Raw genomic sequence first — 24,627 nt, forward strand, 5'->3', positions numbered from 1 at the left:
AGTCCTCACTCGCTTGGATTTTTAAATCTCGGGGGGCTGGAGGGCCTCATGCTGCCTGCCCCCTTTGAGAATCGGCCTCCCTCCTGGCAGAGCGAGCAGCATCCAATCAGCTGGTGGCCCCCATGGGGCGGGAGCAGGGGGCAGGGCTCCCACAGGCAGGCACTGCCTGGGGGCAGCTGCAGCGCCGGGGGGCCATTGGTGCCATGTGGAGCCCCCCCAGAGCGGGTCAGAGCTGCTGTGCTTGGCCGCAGCGCCCCCCCCCCCCCAGGAAGCGCTGCAGGGGTGCTGGCCAGTCACCAAGGGCATGTGGCCATGAGAGCGTTGTGGGCACTGCCCCCGGGCAGGCTGCCTGGCTTGTTGGGGGAGGGGTGTTGGGGGCACATTGGGTGCGTGGGCTGCATGGCCCTGGCATGGGGGGGGGCTGCCCAGCAGGCACTGGGTACTAGCAGGACTTGCCGACCGGGGCTGTGCAGGGCTACGCAGGCTGAGATGGGGGCGCCCCTGGCGCTGCCATGTGCATGTCCTGAGGGACACCCGGCATTTCCTGGGTGCATCCAGGGGGAAGGGGGTGAACCAATGCCCGCCTGGCAGAGCGGCAAACCCTGTTGAGCTCCCCTGTGCCCGGCAGCACCGTACTGGCCAGGTGCGAGCGTGAGGCAGCCAAGGCGCTGGGCTGTCATGGCTCGGGCAGGGAGCCGGGTGCTCGGCGCGCCAGGCTAGGAGCTGCGTGGTTCAGCCCCCCCACCCCTCCGCGGGCACTAGGGGCTAAGAGTCACTTGCCGCCTGCTCTGTCATCGCTCGGGGGAGCTTGTCACAGCTGGGAACGCAGCACCTGCCCTACGCACCGCGACTTTGCCTGGCGGGGCTGAGCCCACCCGGGCCGGCCGGAACTGCAGCTCCAATGGGGCCGGGGAGCCCCTGCAACCTGCTCCCTTCAAAGCCAGCGACTGTGAGGCCACTGGGGCCTGGGACACCTGCTCCTCCCAGCCACCCCCCCACCCCAACGGCTCGCAGGGAGCCCAGGCTCCTGTCTGGCAGGGAGAGGCAGGCAGTGGGCCCTGCTGGGGTGGCCCTGGGCAGCCTCCCTTAGCCATTGCTGGCTGCAGCACAGCCCCTGGGCATGAAAGCTAGGCTCTGTGCCTGTCTGGGTGAGAGTGTGGGGCCCGTGTGGGGCATGAGGCCCCTGGCAACCCCCTGGGGGAGGAGCCAACATTTTTATAGATAGAAACTTTAATCCTTTATTTAAAAAACAAAACGAAGCAACAACATGGCAAGCGGCAGCACCCTGCAGCCCGTTCCCTCCTGGGGCTAGCCCTGCAGGGCAGCCGCAATGCCCAGCACCGGGCGTGACTGCAGCTTGGAGCACCGGGCCCCGGCTGCTGTCCCATCTGCTGGGCCAGGCACCTGCTGGCAGGAGCTCCCGGCTTGGGGCTCCCCCTCGAGTCCCTGCCTGGCAGCCAGACGCCACAGTGTGAACACAGGCAGCACGGGGACTGCTCCCGTTTACCCTGCAATTGGCACCTGGACCCTCAGCGAAATCGGGTGGCACTGTCAGCTCCTGGTGCCAGCCGCCCCTTGCCCTCACCGGGGCTCTCCCGATGCCCCGCACGTTGGCACAGAACAGCGCGTCAGTGCAGCCCAGCCCTCCACCTCCCCCAGCCCAAATGGGCCAGTAACTAACTTGCTAATTAAGAAACCAGAGGCAAAGCTTGGGTAAGCTGCCCAGGGGCGGCAGGGCCAGGCAGTGGGGCCCTTCCATGCCCCACAACAGGGCAGGGGGGCATCCTTGTGCCACAGGGCCAGCCCCCAAATGGAGCTTCCCGGGTTCAGTGCTGAAGCAGCCTCTGGCCCGCTGGGCCCTGTGCTCCCGCTGGCAGCTGCTGCGGATTTCGGTTTGAATGTGGGGCTGTGGGGTGACCCCCGAGGCTTTTCCATGGGGTGTCGTCTCCTGTAGAGGTCACAGGGGCTCGGTCTCTTCCTGCAGCCGCCGCCTCGTCCAGCTGTGCGGGGCAGCGATCCCCCAACCAGCTCCTGCTGGTAACGGGTGCTCCTGTCCCCCATCACTGACGCTGGGGGGCTCCCCTCCCCCACAGCGACCCACCCTATCCCGTCTGGCAGGCTGCGTCCTCCCCTGCAGTGCTATGTACACAGGAGCCATGGCTGCGGGGCAGAGCGGCCCAGGCGCCCGTCTGGCTCCCCCAGGACCGAGGCAAAGCTGCGCCTGCTCCCAGGGGCCCGTCCCTCTCGCGTCCAGGGGCCCCGACTCCGGGGCAGGCTCGGAAATGCGCCTGGCAGGCCTGGGGCGAGTCCGGCGCACTGCTCTCCAAGGCAGCAGGCAAAGGGGATGCGAGCGGTCGGCTCAGAACACCAGCTCCTGGGCGATCTCCTGCAGGGCTGGGAACGGCTTCCGCGCCCCAGCCAGCTCCGTCTCCCGCCCCTCCAAGCCCCCCAGCTGGCGGCAGGGGCAGGGCATCGTGTAAGAGGCCACCAGCACCAGCTCCTCGTCCTCCTCGGGGCCACTGCTGCCCTCCCTCACCGGGGCCTGCTCCGACTCAGCCCGCACTGGGGACGCCAGCTCCAGCGCCGGGGCCGGGGCTGGGGCCAGCCAGGGGTGCTGCAGGCACTGCTCGGCCTTGGCCCGCTTCCTGCAGGCAGGAGGGAGGGGATTAGTGCTCTCAGCCCAGGAGTCCTCAGCCCTACCCCTGCGACTGCCCCCCTCCCGCATGGCCGCCCCCGAGAGTCCAGCCTTCCTCCCGCCCCACGCTCGCATCAGGGCGACACCCTGGCAGCCAGCGAAGCTGCGACGCGTGTGAGGCCGGCTCCAGGGCCGCTCTCCCCAGGCGCAGGGAGCGTGTGCTTGGCGGGAGGCTCTGGCCCGGGTGCCACGTGCCCCTGAGGCTGGCGTGACAAGGCCAGGGGGCAGCGGCGGGTACCTGGGGTTCTTGACGAGCAGGGAGCGGATGAAGTCGATGGCCTGGTCCGAGATGCCCTGGAAGACGTCGGGCGGGAACTGCACGTTCACCTGCGAGATGTTCAGGAAGGTCTCCTGCTTGGTGTCGCCCAGGAACGGTGATTCGCCCGTCAGCATGACGTAGGTCAGCACCCCGACGCTCCTGGGGAGAGCCCCTGGGGTCAGAGCCAGCGGGGAGCCCAGTGGGCCAGGGCCTGGCTCCCATCGGCGCTAGCCGCCTGCTCTGTGGGTGACGGGAGGAGGAGCAGTCCCCGCGGCCAAGGTCAAACCCATGAGACTCCCGGCCCCTCCCCAGGCTGAGCCCGGCCCCTGTGGCCCGGGAGGCCCGAGGACCCCCCCCCTTCGCCCCCCCTCCTCTTCCGGACACTGGCAGGTTCACAACCATGGGCTGAGACTCCTTCCCAGAGCCGGGGAGGGCCTGGCGGGGCTGATGGGAGGCATGGAGGGGACGTAGCCCTGTACCCCCCTCAGCGGGTCACAACTGCAGTACTGATCATGCCACAAGCGGGCACTGCACCCACACTGTGGGCTCCCTGGCCTCTCCTCCAGCTGGGTGAGGGGCCGAGGACGCTGGGGGCAGGGCAGAGCGGTTTCTGGGGGGAGTGTATCGGCAGGGGAGATTCGCCCTGGCTCCCAGGGTGCCCCGTGCCAGGACAAGCAGGAACTCAGCCCCGCGGATGACGCACTGCGAGCAAACGCTGCAGCTACCTGGTGACCTGCGGCGGGGAAACACCCCACCCCGCACCAGCCCTCCATGTGTCGTTACCCTGCCCCCACCCCACAGGAGAAAGGACAGACCCCCCCCGACGCGTGCCCCTAGGAGAGGGCAGAGGGACCCCAGAGACCTACCACATGTCGGTGGCCGTGCTGATGGGCTCGTAGCTCAGGACCTCGGGAGCTGCAAAGGGAAACGTAGGGGAGTTACGGACCCTGCCGCTGGTGCCAGGGTGTGCCAGCGACTCCACCCCTGGGCGAGGGGGGCGCCCAGGTTGGCAGCGGGAGTGGGGGGCGCTGGAGGGGGCAGCACTGCGCAGCGAGCTCAGCACAGGGCTGAACGGGCTCGGGGGGGTGGCGAGACCCATGCCCAGTCCCCGTCTCTGCTGGAGCGAGGTGCCAGGGCCCTTGGGCTCAGAACCCAGGCGCTCGGGGCAGATTCACCCCTGTGGATTCACGACCAATGTCTGCAGCCCAACAAGGATGTGTCAGCTCGTCCCTCCCCCCCCCGCCTGCCCCCACCCGTCCCCGGTCTCTGCTGCCCACCGCAGTGCCACTTACCCACGTACTCCGGCGTGCCCAGAATCTCTCGCACCTCCCGCATGGCGTCCACCCGGCGCGACAGCCCGAAGTCCACGATGCGGATGTCGCCCAGGGGGCTGCTGCTGGTCAGGAGGATGTTCTGGGGCTGCAGGGCAGGGGCAGGGTGTGAGCCGAGAGGGCCGGGACCCTGGTGCCGGGACAAGGCAGGGCTGGCGCTCCGCTCCCCCTGCAGGGATGCGGGGTGGGAGGGACCCCACTACCACGGAGACAAGGGGGGGTTCCAGGAGCCCTGGGGGAACCAGCCCTTTCCAAGCTTGTGTCCACCCGTCCCGCCCTCCCAAGAGACTCTGTTCCCAGTGGGGAGAGGCCCCCAGTAACCGCCCGTCCCCACCGGTACCTTCAGGTCCAGGTGGACGACGTTGTGCTGGTGCAGGTAGGCGACGCCGCGCAGGATCTGCCGCACCAGCCGGATCACGTCCTGCTCGGTGAAGGCCTCATCCTGCTCCGCCACGCACTGCTGGAAGATCTCTCCGCCGGCCGCACTGAAGGGGGGGGTGGCAGGTGAGGGGGGGACGGAGCCTTGCTGGCAAATGCCTCCCCCAGCTACCAGCACCTACTAACAACCCCCCTCCCCCAGCACACGCTAACCCCCAGCACATGCTAACAACCTCCCTCCCCAGCACACGCTAACATCCCAGCACCAGCACACGCTAACCCCCCTTTCTCCAGTGCAGGCATAGCTCTGCCACCTGATTCCCAGCCTCCCCCCACCCCGGTGCTAATCCCTAGACCCCGCTCCCCTCCAGCGCCGGGAATCGAACCCAGGCGTCCTGACTGTCTGCTCATTTCACAAATGGCCGGCGGGTGGGGACTCCTCGGGGAAGGGCTCCACCCTCAGTCCCTGCGTCGGCACAGCCACCCTGGGGCCCCGTACCCCAGCCTCCTCCTGCCGGGATCCCAGGAGACAGCTCTTGGCAGGTCGCTCTCCTGGCCCAGAACAGCGGTGCCAGCACCCAGCCTGTTCCTCGCTGGTTATGTAACCGCAGCCCCAGCGCCCAGAGGGCAGGGCCGTGCACCCAGCTCGGCAAGGCCCTGCCTGTCTCAGCCCCGGCTCCAGGCCCAGCCCTGGCAGGGGGCGCAGGGCGCACAGCACCAGCCCGTGGAGCTGCTCACGCCCAGGGGGCTGACCCCGAGGTGCCCCCAAGCAGCCAGGATGCTGCATGTCCCTGGGCGCCAGCCGGGCTGGTTCCAGGCCAGGGGTGTCTGCGCAGCTCTGTGCCCTCCGGCCTCTGCCAGCGATTAACCAGAAGCCACAGGGGCTGGCCTGCAGGAGCTGGGAGAGCCAGAAACCTCTCTGGGGAGCCTGCGCCCACGGGACCAGCGAGGGTGGGAAGGGTCGGATACAGCTTCAGAGCAGGGCCGAACCCAGGTGCCCCAGTGGGACGGGTGGGTCTTTGTCCATCCCCGGCGCTGCCATCCCAGGAGCCTCATCCCAGACTTCCGCTTTGGAGATCACAATGTATAGGCTGGCTGGCCCTTTAAAGGGGGCTGGGCTCGCTGTTGGCCCCAGCTGGCCGGGATCAGAGCGGTGATGGCCCTGGAGTTTGAGTAGAGGAACCACAGAGAGCAGGTGGGCTGGGCATGGCCCCGAGGGAGGGGCTGCAGCAGGCTGTCAGGGGCTCCGGGAAGGTGCCTGGGACGCAGGGCTCTGTTCTGGAGACGGTGAGGTAATGCTGAGGGGACTGGCCGAAGGGAGCCCAGGTGGGGTGAATGCAGCCTGGGTTTTGTTTGGAGATTTGTTACCCTGGAAGGGGACTGAATTGCGAATGAGGCAGCTGGAGGAGTGAGCCCGAGACCGGGAGTGTCTGCAGTGCCACGCTCAGCCATGCCCTGTGGCACCCACCTCAAGCCGGGAAGGGAGGGGGCAGATCGTGGTTTCCTGGGCTGCAGGGGGCTGGCTCCCTAGTGCCCTGGTTTTGTGTGCTCGGCTGCACCTGAGCAGAGCAACGTGGTAGCAGGTGGCACAGGCCGGGAGGGTGGGTTCTGCGACGGCAGGAACTGGGGCCAATTCCCAATGTGGGCCAGGCCATGGAGGGGTCACTCCAGGCTGAGCTGCTCCCCAAATCTGGGGGGACTCGCTAGGTGACATCAGAGGCAGCAAGGCCCAGTGGTGAGGGCCCTGGCCTGGGTGTCTGAACACCTGGGTTCTACTCCTGACTTGCTGTGGGACCTTGGGCCTGTCCCTTCCCCTCTGGTCCTCTCCCACCCTTGTCTTGTCTATTCAGCTTGTAAACTGTGGGGCAGGGACTGTGCTAGGCGCTGCACATGCACACCGTGGGGCCCTGATCTCGGCTGGGGCTTGTCAGCCCCGCTGTACGAGCGGAGGGAGCGTGCTGACGGGCAGGTTCGCATTGCTCACCTCATGCTGTGGTTACAGCGAGAGCAGATCACAGCCCCATTCTGGGAGCAAAAAACACGCGCGCGAAACCACCAGCTGTTTCTGGGAACTCGACGCTGAGCTAGGGTCGCGTTTCAGAGACAGCCACCCACGCACCTTTCCCCGGGGCCACCCAGCGCGCTGGCTGGGGAGCAGAATCCATCTGCCTTTCCAAGGGACCCAAGACCCAGCAAGGCGCTTTCAGAAAAAACCCAGAGCGGCTGCGAGCTTCTGTTTCCACCCACATGCCCAGCGGGGAGGGGTGCGTTTGCCAGGAAGGCCCAGGTCTCGTGGGGTCCCCCAGCTGCCTGGTCAGGTGCCTGCTGCTAGCACCTCATCAAGAGCTGTGCCATTACTGGGGTTTATACTGGCACAAGGGGCCCCGGGTAGCATCCACGCCGAACGTGCTCGTTCCCCAGATGCCCAGCCTGCCTCACGTGCCCATGGCACCGTGCCGGCAACAGCCAGCGCCAGCCCAGCCCCTCCCGCTTGTCCCAGGGCCAGCGAGGGGGGATTCAGGAACAGCCATGATGGGTCCCAGCACCTCTGGGTCACCAGTTCCGACCCGGCCTGAGTGAGGAACACGCCCAGGCCTCAGTCCGTCCAGTCCCTACAGCGACATGAAGGTCGAGCTCCCCCTCCTCCCGGGGGGGTGCTCCCCAGGCAGGCTGGGCTGGCGCCCCTCCACACACTGCCCTGCCCCACCAGCCTTTGGAGGGCAGAGAGTGGGACCGTCCAGAGGCCCTGTCAGTAGCAAGGGCTCCTTTCCCTCTGCAGTGGGGCAGCTGGGCTCGTAGAACCAGCCCCCCCTGCCAACAGCACAGGGTCCCCCTTGCTCCGTTCCACCCCATGGTCAGCCCCACGGTCCCCTCAGCCCTGCGGTGTGTGCAGGGGGGTCCCTGTAGCGTCACTTCTCCCTCCTGCCGCTGCCGTCCCGGCACCACCTGAGTCTCTTTCCTGGTAAATGAGCCTGGCCTGGTTCGTGCAAAGGCCCCAGACAGGAAGCCGCGCTCTCTGGGGACCCAGCTGGGGCCCTGTGGTGGAGCCGTGTGGGCAGGATGCGGCCCCGAGATCAGCAGCTGCCCGGAAAGGGAGATGAGAAACGGGGCTGAGGCTGTTTCTCAGACACGCTCTGGTTCAGTCACTTCCTGCTCGGCTCAGCCCCAGCCGAGGCAGCAGGTTTCAAGTGCAGGCGCCAGGCAGGGCAGGGAGCCGGTGCCTGACGCAGGTACCCCCGTTCCGCGCTCTATGGACAGGCTGTTCTAGGGCCCTGGAAACCACTTTCTAGGCCGCAGGAGACTGCAGGGCCCTGATCAGAAACGCCCCCCCGCAGCCCCAAGGAGAATCACAGAATCTCAGGGTTGGAAGGGACCTCAGGAGGTATCTAGTCCAACCCCCTGCTCAACGCAGGACCAACCCCAACTAAATCATCCCAGCCAGGGCTTTGTCAAGCCGGGCCTTAAAATCTCTAAGGATGGAGATTCCACCACCTCCCTAGGGAACCCATTCCAGTGCTTCACCACCCTCCGAGCGACAAAGTTTTTCCGAATATCCAACCTGGACCTCCCCCACTGCAACTTGAGACCGTGCCCTGCTCTGTAGAGGGTCCTGCCCCAGCCGACCCCACTGGCAGAACCAGGGAAGGGGCCCAGCCTGCAGCCTTCACACCGCAGAGCAAGGGGCATGAATGGAAGGGGTGGGGCCGAGAGCAGCCGAGGGGTGAGGCAGTGTGGGGACCCCGCTGGGCTCAGTGTGGGGCCGAGGAGCGAGGGGGCCCCGTTTGCCCAGCTCATGGCGGCGAGGACCCCTGAGCTGAGCCGCCGCCCGGCACTCACCACTCCAGCACCAGCACGATCTCAGCGGGCGTCTCGTAGACCTCGTGCAGATCCACCACGTGGGGGCTGCGGGCGGCCAGCTCCAGCACGGCGATCTCGTTGATGATGTCGAGCCGGCAGTCCTCGCCCTTGCGCCGCTTCCGCAGGAACTTGGCTGCGAACTCCCGGCCCGTGGCCTTCTCCAGGCACTTCTTCACCACCGCAAACTTGCCCCTGCGGAGAGGAGCCATCAGGGAACTGAGCAGGGGCTGGCCCCAGCCCCGATATCATCACACCCCCTCCCCATGCAGCACGGCCCCCCTGCCCGCCCTCCCTCCCTTCCCATCTCTTCACGCCCAGCCCCAGGGGCCCAGCCCCCCATGAACCCCTGAGCTGTGAGAGTCACAAGGTGCAGCTTCCGCGACTCCAGGGCCGGTACCCCCATTATCCACAGCACATTCAGGAACAGGCCCCCTGCTCCCTGGCCTGTCCCCAGTCCCCCTGCTAGGCGAGTGCCCTGCTGATTTGCACCCGGGGCAGGGAGTCACCAAGCAGGGGCAGGGGCAGCTCCCACCCTGCAGGCAGGGAGGAGCCAGGATCCTAGGATCTCGCCGTGTAAACAGAGACGTTCCCTGCTGCCGTTTCCAGGAACCCCTCGCCTAATGGGAACCATGTGGCCCGGGCCCAAGGCTGAGCTCTTGAGCAAGCGGCAGCTGGGGGCACCCCAGAACCCCAGCACACGGCGCCGCAACCACAGCCCCGAGGGGGGCGGGCACAGGCCCACGTGCGCTGTGCCCGCCAAGCCCCTGGAGTGCCTGGGGCAGCAGCCAGCAGGCGCTCGGAGATGTCAGCGCTTCCCCCACAGGCTGCTTTGTGCCACACGTGTGGGTCCCGACCAACACACACGGCTCCAGCCGCATCCAGACAGCAGCCGCCCCTCTTGTGAGCCAGAGCCCCCGGGATCGCAGCCACCTCCACCTCACCCCGACCCCCCAGCTCTGGCTCCAGCCACCCCTTGGCTGCAAGAGAGAGACGGGGCTTTACCCCCTCCTGGCACAGAGCAGCCCCCAGCGTGCAGCCCTTCACCCCTGCCAGCCTGCCCCACGCTGGGCCGTGCCGTGCCGTGCATCAGCCAGCGCCCGGCCTGAGCTTTCAGCACACCCTGTCTCCCGCCCTGGTCTCGCATCGTTGGCCCCGAAGAAAAGCTGGACGAAGCCGGAGCAAATTGCTCCCAATTAGCAGGAGCCACCCAGGGAACCAGCCCTTGTCCCGCCCCACCGGGGCGTCAATCAGCGTCACAGGCCAGGCCACCGAGCCAGTCCCGACCTGTCGCACGCAGTCTCTGGGCCCTGTCCCAGCAAGGCCCTTTTAGGGAGTTGGCCCAGCAGCCAGGCAGCCCATCCCCTGCCTACGGGCTCCAGGGACAAGGGCCTGGGTGAGGCTAGCGAGAGATGACAGGCCCCTCGCCCGGCGGCTCCCGTTTGCACCATGGGATAGAACTCCCCACGAGCCAGTCATAGCCCACCCCCAAGCCACTCGGCTGTTCTCAGGGCGACCTCTGGCGACAGCCGCTTGGCCCCAGAAAGTTTGGAAATGGCCCCGGCTCAGAACTTCGTGCCCAAAACCGAGAGATTCCAACAGCTTCTGGGTGGCTGCTTGTAAACAGGCAGGAAGGGAATTTGCAAAACTGAGAGACGACGACGCTGGCTGGAAGATTCCCCCCACAACCCCTCAGTCCTGCCTGCACCCCCCTGCCAGCGCCCCTCAGTCCTGCCTGCACCCCCCTGCCAGCGCCCCTTAGTCCTGCCTGCACCCCCCTGCCAGCGCCCCTCAGTTCTGCCCGCACCCCCCTGCCAACGCCCCTCAGTCCTGCCCGCACCCCCCTGCCAACGCCCCTCAGTCCTGCCTGCAGCCCCCTGCTAGCCCTGGACTCCCCACCCCGAGCTCTGCCAGGGCCCCTCAATCCTGACCCCCACCCCCCTGCCAGCCCAGATCTAGGCTCCGCCCCGCCCCCAGCTCTGCCAGGGCCCCTCAGTCCTGCCCGCAGCCCCCTGCCAGCCGAGTCCTGGTGTCCTTTTCTCACACACCCCAGCTCAGTCTCCGCTGGGAGCCCACAACCTGCCCCGTGTCCCAGGGCTCTCAGGGGAACACTGGGGCAGGGGCGAGGCTAATGCACTGTTCAGCTGGCCCCAGCCACCATGGCACCTGGCGACTGGCATGAGCATGGCAGGACTCCCCTCCCTGAGCCTGGGGCGCCCTGCAGACATGGGCAGCAGGTGCTTTGCACCCTCCAGGCCAGGCTCAGCAGTGGGGCGGGATGGGGGGGGGGCTTCCACGCAGGCCGCAGCCCTGCTGGGTTGGTGCCCAGTTCAGCTGTTGCCCCCACACCCCGGCCGGCTCCCCATACGAGCGCATCCCACCAGCCTGGCACTGATAACAAAGGGAGCGGGGGGGGGCTGAACCCTCCAGTTAATTCTCATGCAGCCTGGGGACCCTGGGAGCTCCTGGTGCGCAGAGCAGTGGGGCAGGGGCTGCCGCGCTGGGACTCCAGCCCAGAGCGACGCCCTCCCGGCAGCCCCAGAGGCCTTTGTTCCAGCCACCACCCGGCTGGACGTGGTCCCTTCCCTGGGGCTCGGCCTGCTGTCTCCCCAGTGTGCCTGGCCCAGGATTCCCGGCCTCCGGTCCCCAGGAGCGGGCGCCGTTCGTTGCCCCTAAGCGAGCGGAAATTGGGCACGAGTGCGTCTCGCCGCAGGACGCAGCGGGCACAACATCCTGATCGCTCCCTGCAGCACGAGGAGTCAACCCCCCACCCCCCAACCACTCCTAACTGGACCCTGCAGCCAGGCAGGGGCGGCTCCAGGCACCAGCACACCAAGCGTGTGCCTGGGGGGGGCAAGCCGCGGGGGGCGGCAGTGAGGCAGCCTTTGGCAGCATGCCTGCGGGAGGTCCGCCAGTCCCGCAGCTTCGGCGGCAATTCGGCAGCGGGGACGCCAAAGGCGCGGGACCGGCGGACCTCCCGCAGGCATGCCGCCGAAGGCTGCCTCGCTGCCGTGCTTGGGGCGGCAAAATACATAGAGCCGCCCCTGCACCCAGGGCAGCTGAGGGAGAGCCCAGCCCCCACTCTGCAGTCCCACACTGTGGGGCTCGTCCCCAGGGTGCCCCGTGCTACGCTGGGGCAGATGAGACAGGCTCTGCCTGGAGCAACTTCTCCTCCTGCAGGAAATGCGCCACCTGCTTCCATGGCTTGTGCTCCCAAAGCCAGAGGGGCAGCAAGCGAGCGAGCTCCTGGGGATGGGGCAGGGAGCAGGCCGGGGGCTAGGTGCCTGAAAGGAGCCCCCCAGGCCCTGCTTCCCTCGGTGCCCAGGGCAGGGCCTGCCAGGAAATGCAGGAACCAGCGAGCTCCCAGCTCTGTGCTCAGCCGGACTCCCAGGGGGGTCCTCGAACTATCGCTCCGATCAGACAGTGCCAGGGGATGGGCACGGGGCTGTGCAGCCACCACTCTGGGCTCACAGGTGCCACCTAATGGCGTCTGGGCCCAGCCACTGGGGTGAGGGCAGGTGTGTCCCCATCAGAATGGACTTGGTTCATCTTGACTCCTCTTTATGCACATCCCAGCTCAGCCTGATGGACCGTCCCTGCTCGAGAGACCCAGAACAGGAATGGCTGGGGGAGAAGGGGGGCCTGTAGGTCGGGGTAGAGGGGCACAGCAGAGCTTGTGTCTAGGTTGCCCGGGAGGGTAGCAGGGGCTGCGGGTCGGGGTAGAGGGGCACAGCAGAGCTTGTGTCTAGGTTGCCCGGGGGGGGGTAGCAGGGGCTGCGGGTCGGGGTAGAGGGGCACAGCAGAGCTTGTGTCTAGGTTGCCCGGGGCGGGGGGGTAGCAGGGGCTGCGGGTCGGAGTAGGGGGGCACAGCAGAGCTGTTGCAGGAACCTTGCCCAGGACCGGGCCTGGCTACAGCCAGGGGCAGTTTGTCTCTTGCTCACAAGCTCATGGGGAGTAAGAGCTCCCCCAGGCGCCGCTTCCTGAGGGGGGGGAGCTGAGCTGGCCGCACAGCCCCCACTAGGGTTCTTGCGGTGGAAGGACTGTGCACTGGGCTGGGCGCTGGAGACCTGGGCTCAGTTCCCATCTCTGCCACAGACTCCCCGTGTGACCTTGGCTGAGTCCCTTCATCCCTCTGGGCCTCAGGCCCCAGCTGTAGCATGGGGATGATTGTTCCCTTCTTCGCAGGGAGGCTGGGGGGACACAATCCACCAGGGACTGTGAGGCTCAGATGCTGGGGTGGGGCAGCTGGGCATATCATGTGGGCATATCGTCTGGGCTGCATTGGCCCCTGCTGGGTGCTCAGTGCCACAGGCACAGACAGACAGGAACCCAGGGTGACGTCCTCAGGGTTGGAAGGTGGGAAGGTCTGTGCTCCTATCCCCGTTGAGGGCGGGCAGCAGCCAGTGTGGACCAGGATAAGCAGCGGCTGGCCAGTGAAATGCCAGGTCCCGGGCCAGGCTCCAGGCAGCGAGGGCACCAGGCTCTAGCTCAGAAATAGCCTCCACCACAAGAACCCAGCTGCAGCCGTCTGTCCCGGGCAGACTGTGCTGCTAAAGATAGCCAGGGTGGTACCAGCTCCGGCCTCAGCCCTGGGGAATCCAGGGCTGCTTTCAGAGTGCCAGCAGCCTGCTAAATACCGAGAGCTCCCCCAGGCCGGTGGCTGCCCGTGCTATGCATAGGGCACGTCACCAGCTCAGCACCCAGTGACCCTGATCTGTGCAGAGCCACCAGGGCCCAGGTCAGGGAGATCTGTCTCCTCTTGGCTAGCAGGAAATCAGCAGGTAGCAAGCGACTCGCTCTGAGCAAGAAACCGCAGTGTGCTCGGCTTCCGACTGTCTGCAGAGCACTGAAATGCTGGGGGGGCCTCCCTGCAACCGGTTCCCCCCGCCTGGCACTGGGCAGCTACAACCAAACTGCACTTCAGCGGCGTGAAAGCCAGGCGCCAGGGGAAGGTCTCAGGGGATGGCGGTGCAGGGCTCTCTGCCCAGGTGGGGTGTTACAGGCTCTCTGCCCGGGGGGGGGGGGGGGGGGTTTACAGGCTCTCTGCCCAGGTGGGGTGTTACAGGCTCTCTGCCCGGGGGGGCGGGGGGCAGGGCTCTCTGCCCCGGTGTGTGGCTGTGGTGTGTGCAACAAGAGAGATTCTTCCTTCACCAGAAGCTGCTGTATCCCCCTCCCATTCCCCCGGCTCCCCAGCCCGACCTGGGCACTTTGGGCTGGTGCCAGAAGCCCCAGGGCCAGCGACGCCAGGAAAGGCCCTTCCCGTGCCCCCATGGGGTTATTTGATGCCCCAGAGGGGAGGGAGATCTCAGTGGCATCCCCCCACCCCCCAGTCCGTGCTGTGGCCGGCTCCCTGCCACAAGCCTGGCCCGGGGTCAGCCGAGGACGCTGGCGGTGCCAGCAAGGCGGCCTCCCCACCCCAGCCCCAGGCGGCAGAGTGAGAGACAACCCCCGCGGGCACGGCAGCATCTGGTGACTCCACCACCACCCCCATCCCCGGCTCTCAGCCAAGCGCTGCTCCCACAACCCACCCGGCCCCGGGCTGGGCCCCTGCCTCAGTGGCCCTGAGCTGTGACGTTCATGGGGGCAGGTCTGTTCACCCCTCCCTGGCCTTCCTCCGGGCACCGCAGTGCGGCCCCAAGTGAGCCTCCACGCATCACCCCCTGGGCGCTTGGAGCCACTCACACACAGTAACACACACAGTAACACACACGCACACCGACACCTGAGCCACTCACACACAGTAACACCCATGCCATTGACACACAGTAACACACACAGCGACACCCGAGCCACTCACACACAGTAACACCCATGCCATTGACACACAGTAACACACACAGCAACCCCTGAGCCACTCACACACAGTAACACACACGCATCACCCCCCGGGTGCTTGGAGCCCACTACCAACTCCCACCGCCCATTCACAGCCTCCACCGCGGGCACAGCCGAGGGGAGAGGCCCCAAAACAGTGCTTGGGCTACGCTTCCCCAGACACACACAGCGACACCCGAGCCACTCACACACAGTAACACACACACAATGACACCTCCCCCCAACTTATTCACACACTGCTCAACAAAGTCCTGCCCAAGCTGAGTGGTCAGGCACACACACATTCACGCATTGACACACATACAAGGTGACACACACACACAATGGCACACACACATTCACGCATCGACACACATACAAGGTGACACACAGACACACAATGGCACACACACATTCACGCATCGACACACATACAAGGTGACACACACACACAATGGCACACACACATTCACGCATCGACACACATACAAGGTGACACACAGACACACAATGGCACACACACATTCACGCATCGACACACATACAAGGTGACACACACACACAATGGCACACACACATTCACGCATCGACACACATACAAGGTGACACACACACACAATGGCACACACACATTCTCGCACCGACACACGTACAAAGTGACACACGTACAAGGTGACACACACACATTCTCGCACCGACACACGTACAAGGTGACACACACTCCGCACCTGCCAGACTCGGCCCCTCTCGCGGCTGCGGGCGGTGAGGGGCGCGGGGGTCTCTAGTCTGGGGGCACAGGGACCCCCCGGCTCACCTGCCCAGCTCCCGGCCCAGCAGAGTGTAGCTGTCGGCGAACCGGTCGGTGCGGATGCGGGTCTGGGTCGGGACGTCCATGCCCGGGCGGCTCATGCTGCCCAGGGGCCCGACGGGGCGCCCGGGGGACGCTGCCCGGAGCCCGGCGGGGGCTGGTGCCGAGACCCCGGGTCCCGGGGCTGGCTCGGTCCCAGGCGAGGGGGGAAGCGGCTCTGGACGGGTCGGTCCGGGCTCCGGGGGCAGCTCTGTGCGCCGGGCCGGCGGTTTGCAGCGAAGTCTGGCTCGGCAGGGCCGGGACGGGGGGGGCCGCTCAGCCCCGTGCCACGGGCGGCCCCTCCTCCTCTCGGGGGCGGCTCCAGGCCCGGTCCCTCCCCCTGCCTCGGCGGCGGCTCGCTGGGGATGGGGGGGTCCGTGCTGCAGACCGCGCGTGGGACGGGACGGGCCCCCACGAGAGACCCCCCCCCCCGCAGCCACGGGGGGAGACACACCTGGGGACCTCGGTGGGCATCCAGGTGAGGTCTCCTTGGGGAGAGGCAGCTTTGTGTCCCCTCCTTGGGCACAGGCCAGCCACAAAAGCACCACCTCTACCCGCCACCCGCCGCCCACTGCCACCCCTGCCCCCAGCTCACTCCCCAACCTGGGACCGGGCATCTGCCTCCGTACAAAACAGAAACCGGCCTGAAGGCCGGCAGGCAGGAGCAGCCCTGCAGTAACAAACCCTTGTTTGTTAGGTGTATCGCAGTCGACCCTACAATAACAAACCCTTGTTGTTTAGTATGTGCTATGGAAACGGGCCCAGGCCCCACTAGGAGTCAGGAAGTGCACAGTTCCTGGGATGCTGGCGGTCTAGCATGCTAGACGAATGACAAAGCCAGAGCTAAGAGAGGAATTCTGGTGCCCTCAGCAGCGTCCAAACAGACCGTGAACAAGCACCAGCGCCCTCTTCACCGTCTCTTCCACGACAAGCTACAGAGACTCCCTCTCTCATGCGCTTGAATGGCGCTTGGGGACAGGGAGCGGGTGGGTGCACCAGTGGGGCCAGGTTTGCATTGGGGTCTCCCCCATCCCCACCCCCTGCAGCACTGCCCGTGTGTTTCTGGCTCTGGGATCCTGGTGCAAGTGTGCAAAGCCGTGGCAGGCTGCGTGGGTCTGGAGCAGGCCCCAATGGGGCAGCTGCCACTGCATTTCAACCCAGTCTGGCCACCCGCCCTACACCCAGGGTGAATTTCACCCCATGTGCTCAGAATTCCTCCCCGGTTACGAATCCAGAAGGGAACCGGCACCTGACACCACACTTGGGAATCCCTGTAGATCACGGTTAATTACAGGACGTGGGACGTCATCCCAATTATATGTATAAAGCTCTGTCACTGTCAGAGCTGTGAGGGAGAAGGATGCTTTTGAGCTGTGGTGTAACAGAGGAAATGACTCTGAGTGGGGGCTGGGTGGGTGGAGCAGCACCAGTGAGAGAGACACCCTCAGCCTCTGCGATCGACCAACGCTGCAAACACAGGCACCGGGCCGCAGAGCTTTGCGGGACCCGCACCCAGCACAGGGATCTCTGGGCTCTTTCAGGCCAACAGCTCAGCTGTAGGGGGCCTGGTGACGAGGCGAACGTGCGATTGGAGAAGCCTCAGAAAAGAGCTAGGACATGATGGAAGGGTTTCGGAGGAAACGTCTACAGCGAGAGACTCGAAGAGTTCAAGCTGGTTAGCGTCTCAGGGCGAAGACTCAGTGGGGACTTGAGCACAGCATGTTTCACGGGGAGAAAATACCCAGTGCTAACGGGCTCTTTAATCGAACAGGGACCAGCGGCTGGAAGCCGAAGCCAGACAAATTCCAGTTAGAAATAAGGCCGTGGTTTATAACAGGGCGGGTGATTAACCACTGGAACAAGCTCCCCAGGACAGTGGTGGGTTCCCCATCTCCTGAGGGCTGCAGGTCCTGCCTGGCGCCTTTCTGGGCGATGCTTTAGTCAGACCCCAGCTCTTGGGCTCAGGATGGGGGAACCGGGGGGAATTCTCTGGCCTGTGCCATGCAGGAGGCCAGACCAGACAATCTAACGGTCCCTCCTGCCTTAAACTCCAGGAATGGATGAACCGCCGTGCTGCAGATGGGACCCAGCTCCGGCCAGGCCCTGAATCGCTTTGCTGTGATGTCATTCTGCAAGGCAGGGTCTCAGCCACCTAGCGTGATGTCATTGTGGCTTCAGCCAATCAGCCGCAGACGTTACCCCATTCGGAGTGGCCCTGGTCAGGCCCAGCTGGGATCCACCTGGCCTTCCTGCTTCTTAGAAGCCTGTGCAGTAACTACCCAATTCTCAGGGATGGTGATAGGGCATCTCGTGGGCCCGTCAGTCTGGTGCCCAGGGTGAGAGCGCTGCATGCCAGCCCTGTGCCCTCCTCCGGCCCCAGCCAAGCGTTGCTGGGAGGGAAGCCCGGACAGGTGTGTACAGGGTCAGCACTGCCCCCAGGCTGCAAAGGGGAGCTGGCCAGTGCAGAGCGAGGCCCCGCAGGAGGATCTGGTAGGGTCCAGAGAGGCCACACCGAGCACCAGTGGGCAAGGCAAGGGGCAGAGTTTAGTCCAGCTCCTCTTTGGTGCATCCTCCACCACAGTCCCACCAGCTGCTGCCCCCCGTTCTCCAGGCCCCACCCGTTTGCTTCCCTGAGTCAAGTTATCAGAGCAAAGTGCAGCCACATGGTCTAACTGTCCCCAGCAAGGCTCTGCCCAGCTCCGGGCACAGCGCACAGACTGGGGTCAGACTGGGCCCCCTGCGACCTGTCCAGGCATGCACTGAGTGCTGCTTAGCACCTCAGCAAAGCCGGTTGGGCCTGGCTGGGGCTGCCTGCTGGAGGGAAGTTACCATCTGAGCTTCTGCCTCCAGCCCCAGACCTGCCAGGGGATGCTTGGCATGGATCAGAGGGGCCGGTTCTCAGGCTGTGACCGGCTGCGATGCCTTGGAGAGGAGCAAGGAGCCAACCAGAGGTGCAGGCGGAGAATCACCCTGGCATCTCTAGGACAGCTGTCTCCCCATGCACAGCACCCACCTCCTCCGTCAGTGAAACGCTCCCACCGCTGCCAGGGGGCAGGACGCTGTGAAGTGGAGCTCCAGCGAGGAGGGATCATGGGAGAGGAATTGTGCTGGTGCCTGATGGATGGCCCCGGAGACGGGAACGTTGTCCCCCCAGCAGGGAGGGCACAAGCCTTGCCCCACCACGCTATGGGCCACGGCTCAGCCCCACAGGGCCCTGCCTATCACCAGCTCCCTACCAGCCACTCCCTGCTTCCGAGGGCAAATCTTGATCAGTGACTGACAGTGGTATGTGCAGCTTAGGGGTCTGCCACCCCCCAGCTCCGCTGGTTGTCCCTCAATCCCAACCCGCAGACCCCCGCTGCCCCAGCCCAGAGCTGCCCGTCAGGCTGAGTTGTGGGGTGGTTTTGTGAGGTGGACAGGTATCCACCAGGAACCAGTGGAGCCGGATCAACCCATTTCAGGGACACTCTGGGTTTACATTGAGCTTCGTATGGACTTTGTCCTCATGCATCCTCGGGGAGGGGCCCAGCCAGCGTGTTGGGCCAGCAGCAGAGCTGTCTCAGGGGTGGGGATAAACACTGAGCAGCCAGCGGGGGCCGGGACACCATGGTGATGGGCAGGAGCATTAGGGACAGCCCTCAGCCTTGGGATCACTGCCCCAGTGTCTCCAGGTGCCCCCTGCAGGCTGGGTTGCCGGGCCGGTGGCACCGTGCCCCGCACGCTTACTGGCATCGCTGCTCAGTACAAGTCTCCTGCAGTTTTGTGGTGAGTGGCTGTTGCTGCAGACGGAGCTGCCTGTCTGGACTCGTTTGCGACTGGGGAAGGGAACAATACAGCCCCGCGGGCTTGTTTCACATATGGCGCAGTGCTCCAGCCCCCCCTTTCCCACTGGCATGTGGCGCTGGGCCATGCGGGGAACTGGCTGCCAGGCTGGGAGGCCCAGCTCCCATTGGATCTGAGCGCCCAGCAAGAGACACCAAGCCCATCCCAGCCGGGGACCCGTCCGTCCCGCCCAGCTGGGGACCCGTCCGTCCCGCCCAGCTGGTAGGAGGCGCAGCCATGGAGAGGACAGTCCCTGTGCAGCAGGGACAGCGAAGGGACCCAGAGTCATGACCTGGGGGCTGGCCAGGGGATAAAGCTCCATAACGAATCTGGCTCTGTGAGGTCAGCGCCAAATGGGGAAACAAACGCTCCCTAGTCCCCTAGAGACACCCTAGCTTGGGCCGACAGAGAGCCAGGCAAGGGGCCTGCGTTGGGGCCAGGGAGCCGGTGGCTGGGCTCTCCTCTGGATCACTTAGAAGGGTGAGGATCCAGTAATCGGGGCCCAGCACCACCATGGGGTTCCTCGGCTCTGCTGGGGGTGATTAGGCAGTGGGTTTAATGACGGTTAATTGGGGGCTGGAGGAGTTTAGCGCTGATCTCCGACAGGGCTCGTTAAAGGGTTTATTACATGCTGCTTGACGACTTCATTGACCTGGGGTAAGCGATGCACTGAGGGGGCCCCTGCCGTGGCCGGAACATGGGCCCTCAGGAGGGTTGGCCCCAGGCTGTGCTCATGCGGGGTCGCTCCCTCTGCCACGTAGTGCAGCCACGTCGCATGTAGCCACCCCTTGGAGCCCGTCCTGGCCCACCTGTGAGCAATGACCTGGCTAGGGGCCCGCTTGGCAGCTCATTGGCTAACGAGGACTTGGGGCTGGCAAAGGCTGCCAGGTGGCGGCCGGAGGAGGGGCTCCGGGGATGTTAGCAGGAGCTGCTGGCTGGTGAAGAGAAGTGAGTATGAAGGGGTTGGGGGGGACAAGCTGCTTGAGGGCTAGAGAGGGCCTGATGCGTAACCCAGCTCCAGGGGGAGGCAGAATTCAAGGCCTGCGTGTGGGAGGTGTCACTTGCTGGCGTTAGCCCCCAGCCAGAAGAAGGGCTGGATATTGAGGGGCTAATGGGGGGGGGTTGTACCCTGAAAAAGGCTTTAACTAAGGAAATCCCACCAAGGAGGCCTCTTGTTCTTAGACCTTGGCTCTGAGTATCGGACTGGCAGGGAGCTGAGGGCTGGCACCGGCAGGGCCACCGGGGCCTGTGCTGGAGGTTGATGGCTCATCAAAGCTGCCTCTGGGGTGGGACCCAGCATCAACAACATAGCTCAGTGCAGCGTGACGGCCGGGCAGTAGTGTGGCACAGTGTGAAGGCATTGCAGTGGCATGGCATGACGGCTGGGCAGAGGCGCGGCGTGAAGGCACCTCAGTGTGGGGTGACAGCCGGGCAGTGGGGCAGCACAGAGCTGGGGGGCTTTGCCAAGGATAGAAATGCCCAGACTGTAACTTGACCGGCCCTGGGGTTCTGGTCAAGCCACACGGGGATCAATATACCTGTTGAACCGAGGGGGGAACAAGCCCAGACTCGGCAGTGACCCCGCGGCTTGGTTCGGGGGCAAGAGGTTCTTTTGGGTCTTGGGGTGACAAAGAGCAGAGACTCCCTGGCAAGCCCCCCCCCCAGTGCCCAGGAATAGGCTGGCATAGGCAGTGCTGCCTGCCAAGGGGGCTCAGTCCCATGGGTCTGGGTCTGAGTGGGCAATGTTGGCGCTGGGACAGGGCCCCCAGCAGAGCCCAGGGGAGACCAGACCTGCACGTCTTGGCCATTGCAGCTCCTCCTCCAAACCAAGAGCTGGCCGCAGTCTTGCCCCCGGGCCTGAGCTGCCCCTCCCCACGTGGAAGGAGCCGGCGGGCTCAGAGCTGGCCCAGATTCCCCTGGCAATGCTCAGGCATTTCCTGCCTGGCACGCTTGCCCCAAATCTCATGAAAGCCTCTCCACTTAAATTCTTTCATGTGTTATTGTGGGGGGCAGTGCAGTGGTGACTGGCTCTGGGCCGGCCCATTGCTCTGCCCCCAGCTCAGCCCCCCCCTTCTCCCGGGGGAGCCCCCGCCCCTGGGGCCACATTGCTTTGTCCACAAATCTCCCCGGGAGCCCTGGCTCAAGGCCCCAGCACCCAGTCCCTGCACCCTCCAAACACGGGACGCCAGAGGGGGGGTTGAAATGGGCCCGGACTAGCCCACAGGCCAGATTCTGGCCCCGGTCACTCTGGAGTCACACCCCATCCCCACCCTGACTCTGGACTGACCCAGAGACGCTGTAGCGGCACGACTATGCAGCCACTCCCTGCGCCAGGGAGGGACTCTCCATCAGCGTCGCTAACCCACCTCCCCAAGAGGAAGTAGCCAGGTTGATGGAGGAATTCTGTCTCCACCGGGGCTGAGGTTGACTTACCACTGCTCGGGCCAGGGATAGAACCCAGGCGTCCTGGCTCCCAGGCCCCCCTGCTCTAACCCACTAGACCCTGTCCCACTCTCCGAGCTGGGGATAGAACCCAGGCGTCCTGGCTCCCAGTCCCCCCCCCCCAACCCTGTGGGTGAATAGGTGGCCTGCTGGTAAATCAGGCAGGAAAAGGCAGCTCCAAGAGGAAACACTCCCCGGGCGGTAAAGGCAGCGGGAGGGGGCACAATGTTCCTCTCTGGGGCGTGCATTTCCCATCACCGTAGCTCAGGGAGCTGGGGAGCTATATGGGGGTGTGACTGGGGGAGTGTCTGGCTGGGGAGCTGAGATGCCAATCGCCCCCCAGCCTTTGTGTTCCCAGCCGGCAGGGGGCCAAACTGATAAGAGTCCAGCCAGGAGTGACCTGAGGGAGTGGCTGGCCCCAGGGTCGTGGGAACCAGGCTGCCTGGGGCTGGAGCCAGCCTTCCCATGGGCCGCCCAGCTGCTGCCCTTCCCCAGGAGCAAGGCCGCCCCCCATAATGTGCCCCCCCCCGGAATTGGTGGGAGAGGGGCACAACCCCTGTGGTTGGAGCATTAGCACTATTTGCCCCCGGCCCCCCGAACCCCCCAGCTGAGAATGGCCATGAGTTACGAGTGGGGGTTGTTGTGCTGGGGGTTTAACGAGATCCCGCCTGACCCTGGAGGGACCTTCAGGCTTGAAAATACTTTTTCTCCCAGAGGAAAATAATAATCCAGCCAGGTCTCCCTCAACCCAAATGTTAAGGGCACTGGCAGAGTGTGTGTGGGCAGGAGCCCAGGGCTGGGGTACAGGGGGGGCTGCAAGTTGGGATTGAGGGGCACCAGCAGAGCTGGGGGGGGGAGCCCAGGGCTGGGGTACTGGGGGGGGGGGCTGCAAGTTGGGATTGAGGGGCACCAGCAGAGCTGGGGTGGGGAGCCCAGGGCTGGGGTACTGGGGGGGCTGCAGGTTGGGATTGAGGGGCACCAGCAGAGCTGGGGGGGGGCCCAGGGCTGGGGTACTGGGGGGGCTGCAGGTTGGGATTGAGGGGCACCAGCAGAGCTGGGGGGGGAGCCCAGGGCTGGGGTACGGGGGGGGCTGCAAATTGGGATTGAGGGGCACCAGCAGAGCTGGGGGGGGGAGCCCAGGGCTGGGGTACTGGGGGGGGGGCTGCAAGTTGGGATTGAGGGGCACCAGCAGAGCTGGGGTGGGGAGCCCAGGGCTGGGGTACTGGGGGGGCTGCAGGTTGGGATTGAGGGGCACCAGCAGAGCTGGGGGGGGGCCCAGGGCTGGGGTACTGGGGGGGCTGCAGGTTGGGATTGAGGGGCACCAGCAGAGCTGGGGGGGGGAGCCCAGGGCTGGGGTACTGGGGGGGCTGCAAGTTGGGATTGAGGGGCACCAGCAGAGCTGGGGGGGAGCCCAGGGCTGGGGTACTGGGGGAGCTGCAGGTTGGGATTGAGGGGCACCAGCAGAGCTGGGGTGGGGAGCCCAGGGCTGGGGTACAGGGGGGGCTGAAAGTTGAGATTGAGGGGCACCAGCAGAGCTGGGGGGGGGAGCCCAGGGCTGGGGTACGGGGGGGGCTGCAAGTTGGGATTGAGGGGCACCAGCAGAGCTGGGTGGGGGGAGCCCAGGGCTGGGGTACTGGGGGGGGCTGCAGGTCAAGATTGACACCAGCCAGGACTCGGCTGCTCTGGGTGGCAAGGGGCCGTGTTCCAGGGGCCTCCCCCTTTCCGAGCCCTGCCCTCTGCTTCCCGGCCCAGGCTGGTAACGTCAGCCTTTGCTGCTCCCAGGGCGAAGCACGGAGCCCACGAGAAGCAAGTTCTGCCACTGCTGACGCCTGCCCTGCCATCCGCCCAGTGCCCCGGCTGGCTTGGCAGGTGCCCCAGCTCCGGCCCCGCAGGCAGGTGCAGGGCAGCACAGCAGCAGGCACCAACCCTGGGGAATTGTTACCTGAGAAGAATCCACACGTTACCCAACGGCCTCGCCCCAGACTGGCCCAGCCAGGGCCTGCCCGGACTCGCCTCAGCTTGCTGGAGCCATTCGGGGGCTGGGTCCCCAGCCTTGGAGACGGAGGGTCTCTGTGCATCCTCGGAGCGGGGAGAGGCTCTGTGGCACCACAGCACGGTGCCCATGGCCCAGCCAGCCCAGGGGGCTCATGGCTACAAGAAACTGGGCTGCGGCCCCCCCAGCTCAAGCCACAAGGGCCACCAAAGAAGGCGCCGATGGCACCAAGCGTCAGTACTGTCCGTGTGGCCCCCCGGAGCCGGCTGGGGACAGGAGAACAGATTTCCACAAGGGCTGAATTCCCTCCCCCACAGGGGAGGCGAGGTTCCCCCAGGGCCTTGTTACAAGTCAGCACAGGCAGAGAAAGCACCTCCCCAAACCCCACCCCAGGTGGGCGAGTCCTGTCTGAACTGGACCCCAGAGCCTCACACAGCAGCTCTGCCAGGCGAGCCCCGAGGGGACTCCATGGGGCCAGACTCAGCCCTGGCCTGCCGGGCCGAGTAGGGCCGGACTCCGCTGGGAGCCTCTCTGGGTGTTTCACACCCAGACCCGCCCAAGGCGCCTTCCCTGAGGGTTACTGAATTTCCTGGGAACCCCCAGCAGGAAGCAGTTACAAAACACCATTAACTTCTCTTCCCCTGGGCCCTGCTCTGCATCTCCACCAGCAGATGCATCTATGTCCCCGCAGCTGGCACCAGCATTAATGGACAGATGCTCACCCACCCCCACCCCCTGCCACCGGCAGATGGGCAGGGCCTGTAGCCCCACTTCACTGAGGGGGAAACTGAGGCACAGAGCAAGGACTGGACTCAGCCCGAGTGACTCCGTGTCCTAGATGGGAATAGAACCCAGGAGTTCTGGCTCCCGGTCCTCTCTGCTCCAGGCCCGCCCAGAGGACGTGGCATGCGCCGAGGAGACCGAATTCTCCTTCCCATCCATTGTTTGTGGTAAAGAGGGAAAACAGCCAAAATAAACAGGAAAGTGGGAAGGAGGCGGCTCCGCGTGGAGCCATTTGGGGCCTTTATGCATGGTGGGGGGAGGGATTTACAGCCTGCGCCCCCCAGCTGATCCTTGCATTCTTGGGCTGACAGAGGCCAGAGAGGGGATCACCCCAGCCTGGCCAAGCAAGGCCAGAGGGGTTGGAGGGCTGCTCCCAGGTCTCGCCTCTGGGGAGAAGGAAGCTGGATC

At 65.4% G+C, this 24,627-nt stretch overlaps 2 protein-coding genes across 2 annotated transcripts in view; both read right to left on the minus strand.

The window, feature by feature from the left end:
- Nucleotides 1-24,627, minus strand: part of STAT3 (signal transducer and activator of transcription 3) — a 295,156-nt gene that overhangs the window by 133,336 nt on the left and 137,193 nt on the right. The gene's annotated exons all lie outside the window — the stretch shown is intronic.
- On the minus strand, nucleotides 1,225-15,434 carry LOC128829084 (serine/threonine-protein kinase 17A-like). The gene is made up of 7 exons (XM_054014245.1): nucleotides 15,147-15,434; nucleotides 8,501-8,713; nucleotides 4,626-4,770; nucleotides 4,247-4,373; nucleotides 3,821-3,869; nucleotides 2,934-3,113; nucleotides 1,225-2,645 (listed from the first exon to the last, which is right to left on the minus strand). Exons 1-7 carry the CDS (start codon nucleotides 15,239-15,241, stop codon nucleotides 2,360-2,362), a joined length of 1,095 nt encoding a protein of 364 aa, XP_053870220.1. The 5' UTR covers nucleotides 15,242-15,434; the 3' UTR covers nucleotides 1,225-2,359.

The sequence above is a fragment of the Malaclemys terrapin genome, chromosome 25 (genome assembly GCF_027887155.1).
Source record: "Malaclemys terrapin pileata isolate rMalTer1 chromosome 25, rMalTer1.hap1, whole genome shotgun sequence".
Classification (NCBI taxonomy): domain Eukaryota; kingdom Metazoa; phylum Chordata; order Testudines; family Emydidae; genus Malaclemys; species Malaclemys terrapin.